The sequence below is a fragment of the Trachurus japonicus genome, chromosome 8 (genome assembly GCF_045865225.1).
Source record: "Trachurus japonicus isolate A0001 chromosome 8, Traja_1.0".
NCBI lineage: Eukaryota > Metazoa > Chordata > Actinopteri > Carangiformes > Carangidae > Trachurus > Trachurus japonicus.
This window is the reverse complement of record NC_140914.1, coordinates 3,802,669-3,819,894: the sequence shown is the minus strand read 5'-3', so window position 1 is coordinate 3,819,894 and position 17,226 is coordinate 3,802,669. Positions and strand designations below refer to the sequence as shown.

General features: G+C 44.9%; 1 protein-coding gene across 8 annotated transcripts in view; it reads left to right on the top strand.

The window, feature by feature from the left end:
- The first annotated feature begins 7,213 nt into the window (after positions 1–7,213).
- Positions 7,214–17,226, top strand: part of caskin2b (CASK interacting protein 2b) — a 66,685-nt gene continuing 56,672 nt past the window's right edge. For 6 of the 8 annotated variants that reach the window (XM_085783339.1, XM_085783338.1, XM_085783334.1 and 3 more), the window contains exon 1: positions 7,215–7,459. In XM_085783339.1, coding sequence (XP_085639465.1) covers positions 7,366–7,459 — 94 coding nt within the window. In that variant the 5' untranslated portion in view covers positions 7,215–7,365. Of the gene's footprint in view, positions 7,460–17,226 lie in introns of all 8 variants that reach the window. The other 2 variants (XM_085783341.1, XM_085783340.1) reach the window with 1 other exon arrangement.

The following is a 17,226-nucleotide window of genomic DNA, read 5'->3' as shown; positions in this document are numbered from 1 at the left end:
TTCTACCTGAAGACACGTTGTTATGTTGTGTTCATGCGCAAAATATGGCGAGTTATCGGCTGATGTTAGCTAACAATGCTAACACCAACAGTAGCTAGCTAAAGTTGTTTTACCGCTTGTTATCAGATCATAACTGGACCTGAGTCATTCCCAGTTCTGCTTCCAAGGTAAATACAAATACAACACAACAGGAGCTTCAGAAACCTGTGGGTGACCGACATCACAGAGAGACGACAGCCATCTTTAAAGGGACAACGAGGAGTTTTGGAAAGCGAAGTGTTCTCATACTACATTTCCCATGAGCCTCTGCGCGCACGGTGAAATTCTTTGACCAGCACAAGACAGACTCATGTTTTCATTCATCAAGAATTAAAGTCAGAGGTTGGAAGACGATCACATACCGTCGTAGTTCCCACCATAAACGGAGATTCGGCGGCGTTATTCTCATGACTCGCCGGGCAGCGTCAGCGAAACCAAAAGTAAAGAAACGCTGGTCGGCTCGCCCAGCATTTCACTAATTATAATAACAAAATAACGATAGAGACAAAACCATAGATTTATCTAAAATGGACCATTAACAAGTGGTGACGTAGATTCATCCACATTAATATGAGACTTTTTTATAACCAAATAGAAAGTCCTCGTTGTCCCTTTAATTTACAGTGTATAAAGATCTTTCAGCCTCTTTTAGCTCCTTGTTTCCAGCTCGTAGGTCACTGACTCTAGTTTCCTGAGTTGTTCTGGTTTAGTCTTTGCTGCCTGGAAGGTCAAACTGTTTGTTCATGCTGAGTCCAGTCCAGTCCAGTCCAGCTCGCTGAGTCCGTGAACGCAGCACGAAGTGAAGCGTGAACAGAGCCCGTGTGATGAGGAGGTGACAGTTAAAGATAATCAGATAAAGTAGCTCCGCTCTCTTCTACACGAACCACAGACCGGACTGGAGCCAGTGGGAGGGTCGAGGCGCTGCGTGAAACCCAGAGACAAGTCCCGGGAAAACCACCGGAAACGGCCTGGTGTCTGCCTTCAAAATAAAAGCACGCTCAAAACCCTTTGCCCCCCCCCTTTTCACTCTAAAAATGTAGAAGACAAACAGATAAAAAATACACTGACAATTTTCATCCATTTTTTGTGATGAATGTTTTTTGTTTGTTTTTTCTTAGCACCAGGACATGAATCCAATATTATAAGACAAACATTAGAGCAGCTGTTTTTTTTTTCTTTTTATTTATTTAAAAGGGACAATACACATTAATGAACATTCGTACGTGTGCACAAATGTAAATGCGTCAGAGTTAGCAACTTGCTAATTTGTATCCGTAGTCCCTTGGCAGGTAGGCTAACACACAAACAGACAGAAATACACAAGAATTTTACAGTGGTTCACAATCATATAAACAGTCATACCTATACATAAAGTGCATGTGATCTATAAAGCGCCTGGTATAAAGTGCCACTGTTAACAAAACAGAACAATTATGTAGAAATAAATCCTCTAAATAATAATAGTAATAAAATGTTGACAGTTGTCGAGATGTTTTGTGTGTCAAGCTGAAAGTTTGGAGCAACATAAATATTTAAGTGTGACTGGTAGCCTATCACTGAAACAAACCAGGAGAAACTTTGTTTATGTTATTGTATTATTATTGAGAATTTAGATCGAGCAAACCTCCCAACAAGATCTATACAGTGTCATGCAAAAGTCTGAACACCCCTGGTCCAAATGTCTGTTAATGTGAATAGTTCAGCAAGTGGAAGATGGAATGATCTCCAAAAGGCATAAAGTTACAGATGATACATTCCCCTGTACATTTTAAATAATATAATTTAAAAAGAAATTCATCTTTTCCATGTTCAAACTGACAGAAAAGTAAAGGGGCCCTCAGCAAAGGTTTAGGCCCCCTGTACCCCCTCTTTGGAAACTATCAGAGTGTGTAAATAGTAAATATCTTGTCTGATATCTTGGTCAAAGTTCTCTGAGAGCTCAAGTCTCCTGGGTTTCCCATTCTGTTGCAGGCTGCTGCTTTGTTTCCCTTTTTCACTCTAAAAATAATACACTGATATTGATTAAAATATTGCAAAAGAGTGTTTCATGTTTAACTTTGTGCCTTTTGGAGATCATTTCATCTTCCACTTGCTGAACTGTTTCACATTAACAGACATTTTGACCATGGATGCCCAAACCTTTGCATGATACCAAGAAGACCCCTCTTCAAGATCCATAAATCAGTTGTATTCAGTTCATCCGACCAGATCAGATCTAAATTAAAGGGATAGTTCACCCAAAATTCAAATTTCACTCATTATCTACTCCCCCTCATGTGGACTAAGGGCTGGGAGAAGTTTCAGAGTCCTCCGTGGCTTCTCTGAGTTACAGGGGGTCTCGGCGTAGCAGTGCATGTCCATATGATGGTTGCAAATGGATACCACTTTTCTTCGTAACAAAAAGACACACCAAAAAACATCCAAATACCTCCATGCTGCTCGTATGTAATGTCCGTCTTGTATCGAAGCCCCGAAATGCGGAATTGTTCCGAAAAAAATTAAATAAGTCTATATTTCAAGCTTATTTTGTAGCGGAAGCTCCTCTTCCTGGTCCGTCCAAATCTCGCTAGCCTACATCTCGATAATGAGTGCAATTTGAATTTTGGGTGAACTATCCCTTTAAGTGTTGAAACACACTGGTTTACAGATCATTTTCATCCATTCTATGCCATGGTGAAGTGAGTATGTTTCAGAGATCACAGGAGTAAAAGAAAAAAAAAAAAGAGTTTTATTTTGAAACTCTCCGCCGGATGTCTCGTGTTGCGTTCACGGCGCCTTGACAGCGTGTCCACTCGCATAGTGGAGAATCCAGCGGAATAAATGTGGCATTCACGGCGCGGAGGGGAAAAGCTGGAGCAGCAGCGTCAGATCCCGAGGAGTTTTTGTCCTCAAGTCCTTTATTATAAGAATAATAATAGAACAATAATAATAATAAAACTATAAATACACGGAAACAACACTGACATCCGCGCGTTAACTCTGCCAGAAGTTTACACCCGTGGATTAAAAACACTAAACTCAACGGAAACTCTGGTTTTTCCTCTCGGAGTACTACTACTACTACTACTAGGAACTATCTCGGATTACTTCGCCAGCGCCTCGGACTCTTCCCACAAAAAACTGCCACCGTGGTCCGGACTGGAAAGTTTCACACTCACCTGGAAAAACCAAACCAAACCAAAACCAAAGGTAAGTCCAGTCCAGTCCAGTCCGGTCCGGATCAGAGTGACGACACGGTCCGGTCTTTCTCCCGGTAGCCGCTGCTTCAGTCGGTCCGTGGCCTTGGTGCAAAGGTCGGTGCAGCCGGTGGAGGAGCCTCGATCCCCGCCGTGTTTACACTCCACAGTCCGGCCTGCTGGACGGAGAGAACCGGAGCTGCTGATCTGATCAATACATCTGATTGATATAGATAATAAACCAATAATCAGTTTTTATAACGTTAGTGTCTCTTTCTGGAGGAAAAACTGCTTCTTTTTATTTTATATTATTTTCTTTCTCTCTGGACACTGAACTAAATGAAACTAATGAGGCTGTGATGCATTCAGGACCACCTGGAAACCACCACTTATTATTTAATGTTTATGTGTTTGATCAATAAGGAGATGAACTGGTGAGAATTAGATTAATAGATTAATAGATTAATAGAAAAAAGCAAAATGAAAAGAATATAACAACAAATGACAGAGATATAGAAATAATAAATCATGTGATTGATAATAAACCAATAGTCAGTTTTATAGGTAGTAGCCTAGTATCAATGGAGGAAAAACAGCTTCTTTTTATTTTATTTTCTATCTCTCTGGACACTGAACTAATGAAACTAATGAGGCTGTGGTGCATTCAGGACCACCTGGAAACCACCACTTATTATTTAATGTTTAATGTGTTTGATCAATATGGAGATGGACTGGTGAGAAAAGTTAGTTTTATTGGATTTTTTCTTCATTTTTTGTTAAATAAGACTAAGATGTGGCAGACAGCAGACTAAATATGCAAAAAACCCAACAAAAATACAATAAATAAATGACATAGATTAATAGAAAAAAGCAAAAATGAAACGAATATAACAACAGATGAAAGAGATGTAGGGCCTAATGATAATAATAAATCATTCTACGTCCATGTCTGTATGTAAACAAACAGAGGTACAACACCTAAACCGGTTTTAAAGGTGCTTCAGATTCTTTATTAGAGATAGGGTTACGTTTCAGAGAAGAAAATAATAAATAAATGAATAGAAAAAGAAATATAAGTATAATAATTTATTAAGACTACACCAAGGATCTGGAAGCAGCAAGACAAAACAGAAAAAAAAGGAGAAAAAGCAGCATCTTTAATATGAAATCAAACAAAACCGAGCTGTTTTTAATGTAGTTTTAATAAAGAGGCAGCTTTGTCTGCAGCGGTATTAAAGGGCCAGTGAGTGACAGCTTCTACTTTCACTTCACAGCCATAAATGTCAGGCCATGTTTTTGTTTGAGGCAGTAAAATGGTTTTTTTTTTCTCTCTTCTCCTTCTTCATCGTCTCATCGTGGTCGTTGCAGCGCTGCACTCAGAGTCAGAGTCCCCGCGGTGTCACCCAGGAATTTATGAGTTATTGTTCCCTTTGTCAGGATGAGATGAGAGCAGAGAGGAGAGGAGAGGAGGAGACGGAGCGCCTGAGGGAGGAGGAGGAGGAGGAGGAGGAGGGAAGGAGGAGAGGAGGAGGAGAGGAGGAGGAGGAGGAGAGGAGGAGGAGACATGACGGCTGTAAATGTGTCTGACAGCTCTGATCCTGACGGTTACGTAACCACACAGAGTTGTAACAGGAAAACAAAGCAACTCAGGACTCAGTCAGTCAGCAGCAGCACCTCCTCTTCCTCCTCTTCTCTCCTCTTCCTTCTCTTCCTCCTCTTCTCTCCTCTTCCTTCTCTTTCTCTTCCTCTTCCTGCTCCTCCTCCTGCTCCTCCTGCTCCTCCTGTGTTCCTGCTGCAAACACACTCAGTGTTTATATAGAAACAGAGTCAGAGGCCTCGGTGCTGCTGGTGGAGAAACACTGACAACCTCCTTCTCTTCTCTTCCGCTTCTCCTCCTCTTTTCCCACCTCCTCTTCTTCCTCCTCCTCCTCCTCCTCCTCCTCCTCCTCTTCTTCTCTCCTTCTCCTTCTCTCCCCCTCCTCTTCTCTTCTTCTCCTTCTCCTCTTCTCTCCTCCTTCTCCTCTTAGTTTAATAAGTTTATTTGTATCAGGGACAATGTACAAAATAACATTAGTCTCGAGATGAGAGATGAGCTTCTCCTCCTTTTCTCTCCTTCTCCTCTTCCTCTTTTCTTCTCCTCCTCTTCCTCTTCTCTTCTCCTCCTCTCCTTCCTCTTCTTCTTCTCTCCTCCTCCTCCTCCTCTTCCTCTCTCCTTCCCTTCCTCTTCTCTTCTCCTCCTCTTCCTCTCCTCCTCCTCTTCTGCTTCTCTTCCTCTTTTTACATCTCCTCTATTTCCTCCTCTTCTCTCCTTCTCTTCTTCTCTCCTCTTCCTCTCCTCCTCCTCCTCTTCTCCGCTTCTCCTCCTCTTCCTCTTTTCTTCTCCTCCACTTCTTCCTCCTCCCCCTCTTTCTCTCTCCTCCTCCTCTTCTGCTTCTCCTCCTCTTTTTCCACCTCTATTTCTTCCTCCTCTTCTCCTCCTCTTCCTCTTCTCTTCTTTTTCCTCCTATTCTCTACTCTCCTCTTTCCTCCTCCTCCTCTTCCTCCTCCTTTTCTCTCCTCTTTTCTCCTCCTATTCCGTTTCTCCTCCTCTTCCTCCTCCTTCTCTTCCCCTTCTCTTCTCTTCTCTTCTCCTCCTCTTCCTCCTTTTCATCTTCTCTCCTCTTCCTCTCCTCCTCCTCTCCTCCACCCCTTCTTCCTCCCCCTCCTTCTTCTTTTCTCCCATCTTTCTCTTCTCTTCTCCTCCTCCTCTTCATCCTCCTCCACCTCTTCCTCTCTTCTCCTCTCCTGCTCTCCTTCTCCTCCTCCTTCTCCACTTTTCTCCTCTTCCCTTCTCTTCTCCTCCTCTTCCTCTCCTCCTCCTCTTCTGCTTCTCTTCCTCTTCCTCTTCTCCTCTTTTTCCTCCTCTTCTCTTTTCTCCTCCTCCTCTTTTTCCTCCTCTTCTCTTTTCTCCTCCTCCTCTTCTCCTCTTCCTCTTCCTCCTCCTCCTCCTCTTCCTCCTCCTCCTCTTCCTCTCTCCTCCTCCTCCTCCTCTTCTCCTCTTCCTCTTCCTCCTCCTCCTCCTCTTCCTCCTCCTCCTCTTCCTCTCTCCTCCTCCTCCTCCTCCTCCTCTTCCTCTCTCCTCCTCCTCCTCTCTCCTCTTCCTCCTCCTCCTCCTCTTCTGCTTCTCTTCCTCTTCTCCTCTTTTTCCTCCTCTTCTCCTCCTCCTCCTCCTCCTCCTCCTCCTCCTCCTCCTCCTCCTCCTCCTCCTCTTCTCCTCCTCTCCTCCTCCTCCTCCTCCTCCTCTCCTCCTCCTCTCCTCCTCCTCCTCCTCCTCCTCCTCCTCCTCTCCTCCTCCTCTTCTCCTCCTCTCCTCCTCCTCTCCTCCTCCTCCTCCTCCTCCTCCTCCTCCTCCTCAGAGCGGTGGGTCATGTGACCTCCGACCTCCTGCTGAGAGAAGAACTGGGACGATGAAGCTCCGAGTGTGTGTGTGTGTGTGTGTGTGTGTGTTTACAGCTGATGGTGTCTGAACTGTCACTGTGGGATACGTCCTCCTCCTCCTCCTCCTCCTCCTCCTCCTCCTCCTCCTCCTCCTCCTCCTCCTCCTCCTCCTCCTCCTCCTCCTCCTCCTCCTCCTCTTCCTCCTCCTCCTCCTCCTCCTCCTCCTCTTCCTCCTCCTCCTCCTCCTCCTCCTCCTCCTCCTCCTCCTCCTCCTCCTCCTCCTCCTCTTCCTCCTCCTCCTCCTCCTCCTCCTCCTCTTCCTCCTCCTCCTCCTCCTCCTCCTCTTCCTCCTCCTCCTCCTCCGTCTCCATGGTTTCCAGTCTGACTGATTGATGATGAACTGACCTGTTTTTCTCTTTTCTTTTCTTTTCAGACTCTGAGTCCAGACCTCAGACTCCTCTGCTCCTCCTGCTGCTCCTCCTGCAGACAGGAGCTCCTCCTCCTCCTCCTCCTTCTGCTGCTCCTCCTTCACCTCCTCTGGAACGAACGTCTTCAACCAGAACTAGAGCAGCGCTGAGCGTCAGCTGCTGGGGGGCGGAGTCTCAGCTGAGGCAGCTCCATGTCTCCATGTGGCTCATCATGAGGAGGAGGCTCTGAGGAGGAGGAGGAGGAGGAGGAGGAGGAGGAGGAGGAGGTGGGATATTAAATACAGCTGGTAGAAGGAGGAGAGACCATGGGGAAGGAGCAGGACCTGCTGCAGGCCGTGAAGAGCGGAGACCTGACGTCCACGCAGAAGCTGCTGGCCAAGCTCCGCTCCAACAGGAACAGTAAGACACACTCACCTGTTCACCTGTCCTCCTCTTACTCCTCCTCCTCCTCCTCCTCTTACTCCTCCTCCTCCTCCTCCTCTTTCTTTGCTTTGTTTGTTTATTGGCTGTTTGGTTTGGTGTCACTGGTTCTTAGGGGTGTGCATTGGCACTGCATTGCGATGCATCAAAATTCTACTGCACGAACACGGCAAATTTTTCATCAGTCATGAGATATTGAACAACAGATTTTATCGGCTGCTATGTATTATCACTCTCCTGTATCTTTGACATAAATGTCATTAAATAAAATAAAATTGAATGGTACAGGGTATTGGATATGGGATTTCAAACCTGAAAAAGAAAACATAAATCACTTCTAGGGCTGCCCCCAATAGTCGACCAACTTGTCAAAATTAAGTCAAAATCAATATGACTGAACTACTGTATATGAAAGACTACGGGGCTTTTATTTTGAAGGGGCCAGATACAGGAAGTCGTGACACTTTTTTGTTGTTGTTGTTTTTTTTACACGGCACGGCAGGTCTCTCTCTCTCTCTCTTCGACCCAACACGGTGTTAATTAATTAATTCTCAACCCGACGGTGGGGAGAAAAAAAAAAGGCAACACTGCTACTGCTGGTGCTGCCGCTTAGCATGTAGCTACAGGCTGCACATGTCGTTGCTCCGGAAACGCCCCCGGAGGTAATTGAAACTTCACAACTTTATTTGAGGCCAGAAAATAAACAGTGACATAATCGATTATGGCACGTTGCCGCATCGATGCTGAATCGTGCATGTCCCGCATTGCAATGCATCGCCGAATCGATTATTGTTGACACCCCTATTGGTTGTTATTGCAGCTGTTGTCGGGTAAAGTAGATGAGATTATTTAGTTATTCATCTAAAAACCATCTCAGTGTAGTTTTTCATCTCTGGAGCTGGTCGGTGTCAGCCAATCAGAGGAGAGGAGGAGGCTCTGAGTCTCTCTTCTGATTGGCTGACTGTTTATTTTCTAAAGTGAACCAATAAAACCAGAGCAGATTTCAGAGTAAAACACTCAGAGAAACCAAATCCTGCAAAGTTGTTGTTGGATGGTGTTGTCCAGGTGGTGGTGAGGGGGCGGGGCTTTGTTGTGACATCACAAAGTGACAGGAAGTCCTGACGGCTGGTTTTAAGGCTCAGTTTCTGAATACAGGCTGTGTGCATTTCTCTGTGGACTGAGGCTTTGATACTTTCACAGTATTAATATAGAACCTAGAGCTGCTTTATAATCACACTACACATGGACATCTACCTTTATACTGTATGGAGCTTTAACACAAACATCTACCTTTATACTGTATGGAGCTTTAACACAAACATCTACCTTTATACTGTATGGAGCTTTAACACAAACATCTACCTTTATACTGTATGGAGCTTTAACACAAACATCTACTTTTATTCTGTTTGACTTGAACAGAGTTATATAACATCTTCACCACTGTGGTTGTCGTGTCCTCCTCTTGAACTTTCCTCCTCTTCCTCCTCCTGTTGTGATTCTTATTATTCTGGTTTTCTAGATGAGTGATGGTTTCAGTTTCTTTTCCAAATCAAACGTTGAGGAGGATCACGTAGCGGGAAGCTCCCGACCTGTGGAAGACTTTCAAGATGAACATGTTTATAAATGTGACTAGAGAACAGAGAGAGAGAGTTTGATGAACGCTGTAAAGAGTTGTTTTGAGGAAAAGTTCTGTTTAAAGTTGTCCAGATGCTTCGTGGCTGTGGAGTGTTGTAGTTTTCTTAGTTTTATTGAGAGACACAGTCTGACAAATGCTCAACAAACTGGGAACATCCAAGGAAACACCCACTTGTGCATGAAGGCACAGGCTTCTTATAGTCAGAATAAGGCCTGATAAGACAAGTCCTTGACCTGGAACATCTCCTCACTCAGTCTAATCTAGTTGCTGGTGTCCATGACGTCTTCACCAGGGAGTCTGATAATGTTTGAACAGACCATCCTGTAGTTTTCACATTATATTAATCCTCCACAGCAGCAGCAGCGGTTCATATCTACATGTTATTACAGTGAAATCAGTGCAGCAGCAGGTTTCATGTCTGTAGATGAGCAGCTGCTGGTCTCCGGTCTGAACCAGTCACATGATGATGATGATGACGGAGGACTAATCTCATTCAGGACCAGGTTCATTTTTGTCAAATGTAATTTTCTAAAATAAAAGAAATGTGGTTTTGATTTGATCGTCCTCTCACTCCGTATTTAGAAAAACAACTCTCTCTCTTTCTGCCTGACAGTCGTTTTATTCGCTGTGGGAGTGACTAGGAACAGAGAGATGGGGGGGTCGGTCTGGGTCGGTCTTTATCAGGCAGATAACCTCTGACCTTTGACCTCTCACCGGTCACAGGACCGGGACCAGGACCGTCCACATGGTCCGTGTCCAGCGTCGTCAGTGATAAATGAAGGAGTGTCAAGAGGTGGATGGACGATGTGTCTCTGTCCAGACTTTAATGTGAGACAGACATGAACTTTGTCTTTGGCGTGAAGTCACTGGAGCAGCTGCAGTTCCTCTGCTGACCACTAGAGTGAGTCGGCAGCACTGAGTCGCCTCCATAGACCCCCATGTTAAAAGGCCTTAATTCGACGAAAGTGAAAGTAAAATCCGAGACTTGGTCGAGAATTTCAAGACGATGCATCGAAGGTCTCGCTATGAACCTAAATTTGTCCTAAATTCACCCTTTGTCAAGTCCCGCCCTCCACGGTTACTGTTGCTAGGCTCGCCAAACAATGGTCACGAAAGGGTTTTAACTCCCATTGGAAACCAGTGAAAATTAGGCAGATTTAAATTGCTTGTATGAAAAATTTACATGGCATTTCTGAAAAGTGGTGAAAAATCATTGTTTTGGTCACTCACGATAGCTAGCTAGCTAGCTAGCTAACGTTAATGTTTTAGCTAGCTAGCTATCGTGAGTGCTAAACGCTTAATCTTCGCCGATTCGCCCTGAGGTGCAAATCACAACAGCAAATCAGAAAACACAACAACAAAAGAGAAAACACAACGACAAATTACTCTCTTTTGCTGCTGTGTTTTCTCTTTTGTTGTTGTGTTTTCTGATTTGCTGTTGTGATTTGCACCTCAGGGCCACCGTACGTTTCTCCTCGTAAAACTTAACAAAGTTAAAAAGACATTAGCAACGGTGACGTTATGTTTGCTAGATAACTTTACATATCCAAATGAGACATTTGTCATTATTTGTCTCGGGTTTGGAGAATGGGATAACAATGACTCGGGGAATACGTTCCACATATCATGAGTCGCTACTGCAGGAACCCCAGGCACCTTTTAACCAAATTAAAAAATCAAAAAGTATTTTTTGCCGAAACTGTCTACCTAGCTCATTTCATATGGTTTCATCCCAGGGTTGTCCAACCTTAGAGCGTTGCACAACTCGTGACATGGGGAGAAGCGCTCTGATTGGTGGATCAGTAACCAGGTGTTGTTGTTGATTTATCTTCTGAATGTATGTATATTTCTTGGGGCGGTGCTTTTTATAAGCCCATATAGGGTTTTTTAACCTCTCCCGCACTTACTATTCTTGTTTAATTTCTGTTTTTTGTAATTGTCTTTTATTATGGTGCAAAAATACAAATACCAATCAGAAGCCCAACAAAGGGTGAATTACCCATTTCATGTACTATCAGGGATAGTTTCAGCAAATGTGACGAATTCTGGCCGATTTTCACACGGTTTTGTTGTGGCCGACGAATTTCCAGCGTCGGTTCCGATTATGAACGTCTGGAACAACGAGAACGTGAACCTTGACGTTGACCAATAGGACGACAGAGCTCTGACTCATTGTTTACACACGGTGAAGCTCCGTTTGCTGCTTGATGGACTCGGTGGCAGTGAACGGTTGAGACGTAGAGTTTGTTGTGACGCCTCCACGATGACCTGTGACCTCACACAGGGTCGTGATCGATGATTGGTTTGGGTCATACCCGAGATCGAGGCGCTGTGATTGGTTAATCTGACCCATTGGAGACCGTGAGGCTTCTCCACCAGGGAACGACTCCACCTTCGTCTCCTATTCTGTCTCTGACGGAGCAGCAGATGTTTGGACTCTGAGTCGACTCTGACTGAGCTCTTATCGAGTTAGAGGAGAACTAATGAGATCTGTTACTGTCACATCCAACCAATGAACCCAGCTCACGGCTGCGTCTCGTCTCGTTGCTCCGTCGGTCAAAGGCTCTCCTGTGATTTGTTTTTTTCTTTCTTTTTTTTCAGGAAGTTTCTGTGAATCCTGAGAAGTTTCTGATCTGATTTAGGAAATGAAATAGTTTGAATCAAGAAGCTCAGAGTGTCAGATGTTCCTCAGCACAGAGACTCACAACAATCTCCCTGTTCTTAATACTAGCCTAATGGACAGAGATCAGCAGATTCTGTGTTTTCCGACATTTCATAACATTATTCATCAATTAAAGGAGCTAAATATAAGAACTGTGTGGCAGTTGATCATAAAATAGGCCAATATGTCAACAGAGACTGAGGAATCATGTTAATCTGAAATATTGAACTAACTGACAACAATAGTACAGCTCTATAAAATGTGTTTTATTTTTTCCCAAATTCCATTTTTTTCCGTTTTAATTTTTGAAAATTCTGTTTTTTCCATATTTTTTTTACAATGAAGCCAGCAAAAGAATCAATAAATGGAGTGGTGGATAACGTTACATAACATATACGATGTTTCGACGTGTATGTTTGTGTAGTCCTAACCATCATAAACAATTCTGTTTTTTGTTTTTTCTACTACTTTTACTTTTACTACTTTATTTTACTACCAAAAAGAGTGTGTTTTTAATGTTAATGACTAAAATGTACACAAGTTAAATAGAAATTAATTACTTTTAATTTATTGAGGTAACAAACAAACAGCACTTTTCCTCCGTATCTTAAGAACAAATAGGCTACTGCATGATGCAGCACAACACTGCACTATTAGTGGATAGTTTTCATGTAAACAGCTTCATCTGCTTCAATTACATTGTCACAATGCGCTGCAGTATTTTGAATCTGACTGCAGCAACAGTTTTGGCCACAGTCTCACATACAGCTCCTTTAACTGAGTGAAAATCCGCTCTGGAGGAATTACAGGCCCTGTCTTTAATAAATCCCATTGTCTTCAAACACAACTAATCTCAGAATCACCAAAACATTATGAATAATAATAATAATCAAACAGTTCAGTGTGTGGCAAAACAGATTCATGTGGTGTTTGGGTGACATTTCTTCTTGTTGGTGAAACAGGTTTAAGACAGACTGAGTGGATTCCAGTTTAAATGTCACGGTTTACACTGATTTAAACCGGTTTGATGTTTCCCACAGACGGTTTGATGTTTCCCACAGACAGCTGAGGGAGTTTGAGCCTTCAGACGGTGACATCTCCATCTCCATCTCCATCTGGCGCGTGTTGCCGTTGTTCTCATCACGGCCTCTTTATGATCGGAGCCTCGTAAACCTGTCGTGTCTCTGTGAAAAGCAGCCGTTGAAAATCGAAACAAAACAGTGGGTGGTGGTGGTGGTGGTGGTGGTGGGTGGTGGGAGGGGAGCGGCCGGGGGCAACAACACCCCCGACGCCCCTCTAACATCCACCCCGGGGCGTCTGCTGCTCCGACTGAATCTGTCTCATGGTTTATTCATGAGTTTGGGTTCAGACGCGTCTCAGCCGGTGATCTGGTCCGTCTGGTGGAAACTTCAGCAGGAAGTGTTTCTGTTTCTGGAGGACACAGTGAAGTGAGGGACCAGGCTAAAGGCTAATGATAAGCTAACATGATCAATGTGATCAATACCATGTGAATCATGTGATATGGACGTTCTAATAAAACAAACAAACTCAGATTATTGTCAAACCACTAACAGGAAGCTGTCTGCACAACTTCTACAGTCAAGAAGAACAACTAAAGGCCTCAGACCGGTCCCTCGCTTTATCGTGACTGGTTACGATCGCCCTCTAGTTCCCTCTAGTTCCCTGCGCAGTGGACTACACAGGGTGTGCCGCCATGTTCAGTGTGGTTCCAAACCGCAGGGAGCAGTTTGAAGGGTACAGTGTTGCCAACTCCTCAGTAAGCAAAGTCACTATTGGCTGTCGTAAAAGTCGCTAGAAGTTGCTAAATGACATCATTACCTCAGGGGGTCGGCAGCGGTGCTCTTTATATGTCTCTATGGCGTGCCGCTGCTCGTTAAAAACAGCTGTGATAACGTGATTTCAGGTCCGAGTTTGTCCAAACCAGAAACGTTTGTATTATCACTGGAAATAGCCGCTAGATTAGCTTTGCTACTGCTGTTAGCTTCCCTGTCAGCTGAGCCACTGATGCTTTTACACACCCTGATGCCCCAAAACTGAATAAATACCACACATTGCAACACAAAACTGCTTTGCTTGTGCACACAGAAATAGTAGGCTAATGTTTCTTCAATCATTTCAGATCTGTCTAAACGGTGACAGTGGTGTGAAACATTTTGAAACTTAAAAACTTTATTTTTAAACTCAACCGGAAACAGCTGTGACGTTGCAGGGTGTTCCGATTGGTGTTATATCGTTTAAGTGAAGTTTCCTACGGCAGATTCCCTGTGCAGGGAGTAGGGAGTAGGGGGCTCTGTAGTAAAGTAAACTGTGGATCGGAACGCAACTCCTCACTGTATTGTGACTGGTGACTGACTTTATCATGTCCCCAGACCGGTCCCTTACAGTTTGAGGCTGAAGGACAAGACTCGGATACATTCATTCAGACCCAGATTTGGACCAGGTGTCTTTCTCCTGCTGCAGATGTTTGTGAGGCGTCTCCTCGCTGCCGTCCGATGTCTCAGACTTCCTGCTGCCAGAAGTGGGAGAAGTTTTAGTCTGTTGCTTCATGTTCAGAGGACGTCCAGAAGCAGGACGTGTCCCTGACAGAGTCTCTGCTCGGAGGTTGAGCAAATACAGCAGCTGTTTGTTCAGCTTCAGACTGGGGGGGCTTGGTGGGACGCTGCTCTGCTCCCAGACCTTCATCACCCAACACCGAGGTGTAAATGAAGATGATGATGAGGATGATGATGATGATGATGATGATGAGGAGGAGAAGTCTCACACACACACACTTTGGAGGGAAAGTGTTAAAAGCTGCTTGTGTTTGTCCGTCGGCTCTGACGTTGGTCTGTCAAATCCTTAATGAACCAGACGTCTTCATGGTGAAACGGCCACAATGAGGAGATCTGAGGAGATCTGAGGAGATCTGGACCTCCGGGTCTGGACCTTCAGTCCTGGTCCTGTCCTAACAGAGAGACGCCGATCAAATACTTAATCTGGTTAAGACCGCTGGCAAAATCTTGGGCTTCCCTGTCCCACGTACACCTCAAGATCTGTTCTACCAGGCCACCGTCAGGATTCTATTCTATTTTGAGAAATACTTTGACTTTGACATCCAGAAGTGATCTAGACTCGTTCTTCTGTTCACATTACACATACTAGTACCATGTAAAAACGATTTACAGACGGTCACATGGTTTTCTGTTACGTTTTTACTTCAGTTAATATGTTGTTTACATCTTGAATCAGTGGGAGCGCTGGGCTCGTGTCCCTGCAGCTAGACGCTCCCATCTGGGGGTGATGGTTGTTCCCCATGTCCAGTCTACTCTGTCTTCTCTTTACAAAGATCATATGTTTGCAATGGAAGCAGGTTTTCAGTGCTTTTGAGATTGGTTTTGTGTGATGAAGTGATGAAGTGGAGCAGTGGAGCTTGGAGCTTGTGATTCACCTGTTGCAATGAAAAACAGGGCTCTTGGTTTTTCTGTTAAAGGAGAACTGTGCAAGTCCGCTCACTGTTCCGCTGGAAAAGGTTGGTTGGTTACGCTCCTCTCTAGGGCTGACTCAAAAAAAAATCGAAGCTTCGTTCGTTGCCATGGTAATCGATCATGAAGTCCGTAATCAATTTTTTTCTTTTTTTCCTTTTTGACACCGGTTCTCATCGGCAATTGTTCCATTAAAATGAGTAGGTGACTTGACATCCTGGAAACCAGCCTGGTTTTGGAGATATGCAGTGTTGATTTGCCATTACTTTCATTATTTCCGCTACGATCGCGCACCCCCCGCCCCCGGTCGTCTTCACTGATGTTGCCAGGTTGGTTTTCAGCCGTGAGACGCCAGGTGAAGACAGAGAGCCTCCGTTATCACTCGTAACAAGTCACAAGTCATCTAGTTAACAATCACAATTACTCCAGAGCTAATCAAGGTAAAAATGTAGCAGAGCCACGGGAGAAATCCTGCTTAGTTCCTCTTTAAATGCAGTTCATTCTCCTTGTTGGCAGTTGTTGGGTCTTCTGTCGTATCTTTATTGAGACGTGTGTTTTTTACTCTTTTACGCTTGTAGACCGGCCTGCACTGGGAAGAGGCACAGACGGAATTTCCCAAATAAAGCATCCGGAAGCGTAAATTAGATTAAACAACCAATTCTATATTTTTTCATTCTCTCTCTGCGGCACGGCAACCAAATGATCCCCGGCTTGGTGGATGCTCTAGAGTCTAGACCCGCCCACTCTGCAGACTCTCTCTTTCACAGGGATCAGTGATCAGTGTTTGTCAGAGTTGAAGGTTGTGACAGTCGTGCTGAGTGATGATCTCCTGAGTTAACGAGGTCTAAACCTTCCTCTTCTCTCCTGTGATGCAGCGACGTAGCTCCGAGTCAGGACCGACCGACTTCCTGCTCCGACTCCGACTCTCAGCTCCACTAATTAACCCTGTGCAACTTGTAAATTCCTGCTCGGCCTCTGGGACGTCTGCTGAACGCTGCCTGCTTGTTGTTTTTCCACATAAACACCTTCAGCGGTGGAGTTAATGGTGTTCGTCGTGCAGCAGAAGGAGCTGCACAGGAAGCAGCACGTCGCCTCAGTCTCACCGAGGCTCAGAGAGAGAGGAGGGAAGACAATAATGAATGTGGTTGCAGGCGATGTCCTGTGTGTGTTGTGTACTTTGTGTGGTGGGATACAGTGCGTGCAGCAGACTAATGGCTGCTGCAGCCTCCTTTATTCTCTGCTGCGTTATGTAACGGCTCCTCTGCACCAGGCGGTCGGCCCCATCCTCCTCTCAGTCTCCTCTCATGTCAGAGGTCACGTGACCGAGCGGCCGAGACGTGACGAGATGAGACGGTGACGTTAAACGCCACCGAAGTGTCTCAGGTCAGCGCTGAAGCTGAATCTGAATCTGGTCTGTCCTCGGCCCAGGTGAGGACGACACATCGGACTTCAACACAACCCTGAAGTCTTTATCTTTGTCCCTGGTGCGTTCACTGTCCCTCAGGCCGACGTGGAGTTTCTGTCGCCGGGTGGACGTTATTTAAAAACGCGTTGTTTGGCTTTGTTTAAAGCAGAAGTAAGGTGAATGTTTGTGTTAATATGAGTCTTAAATAGTTGTATCTTCCGACAGCAATCACTTCTATAGAGTGTTTGGTCTGAAACACGGGTCTGTCAGTCACTCTGCTCTGCTCTGAGCCCAGGAGAAAACTTTCCTTGTATCCTACAACCTTTATCCAATGAGGAGAGAGAACGGCATAAAGGGGCGGTCCTCTCTGTGTGTGCAGCCAAGGGATGCGCCTGAATGTGGTGACGTAGGGACGAGGACCAATAGATCCATGACGAGGGCGGGGACTGCTAACTCCATCTGCTGACAGGAAGTTAGACAAACGACCGGATCGCTTACTTCTACTTTAAGACCGACCGATGGATTGCATCTTCATCATCATGCACAATGAGGTTGTGT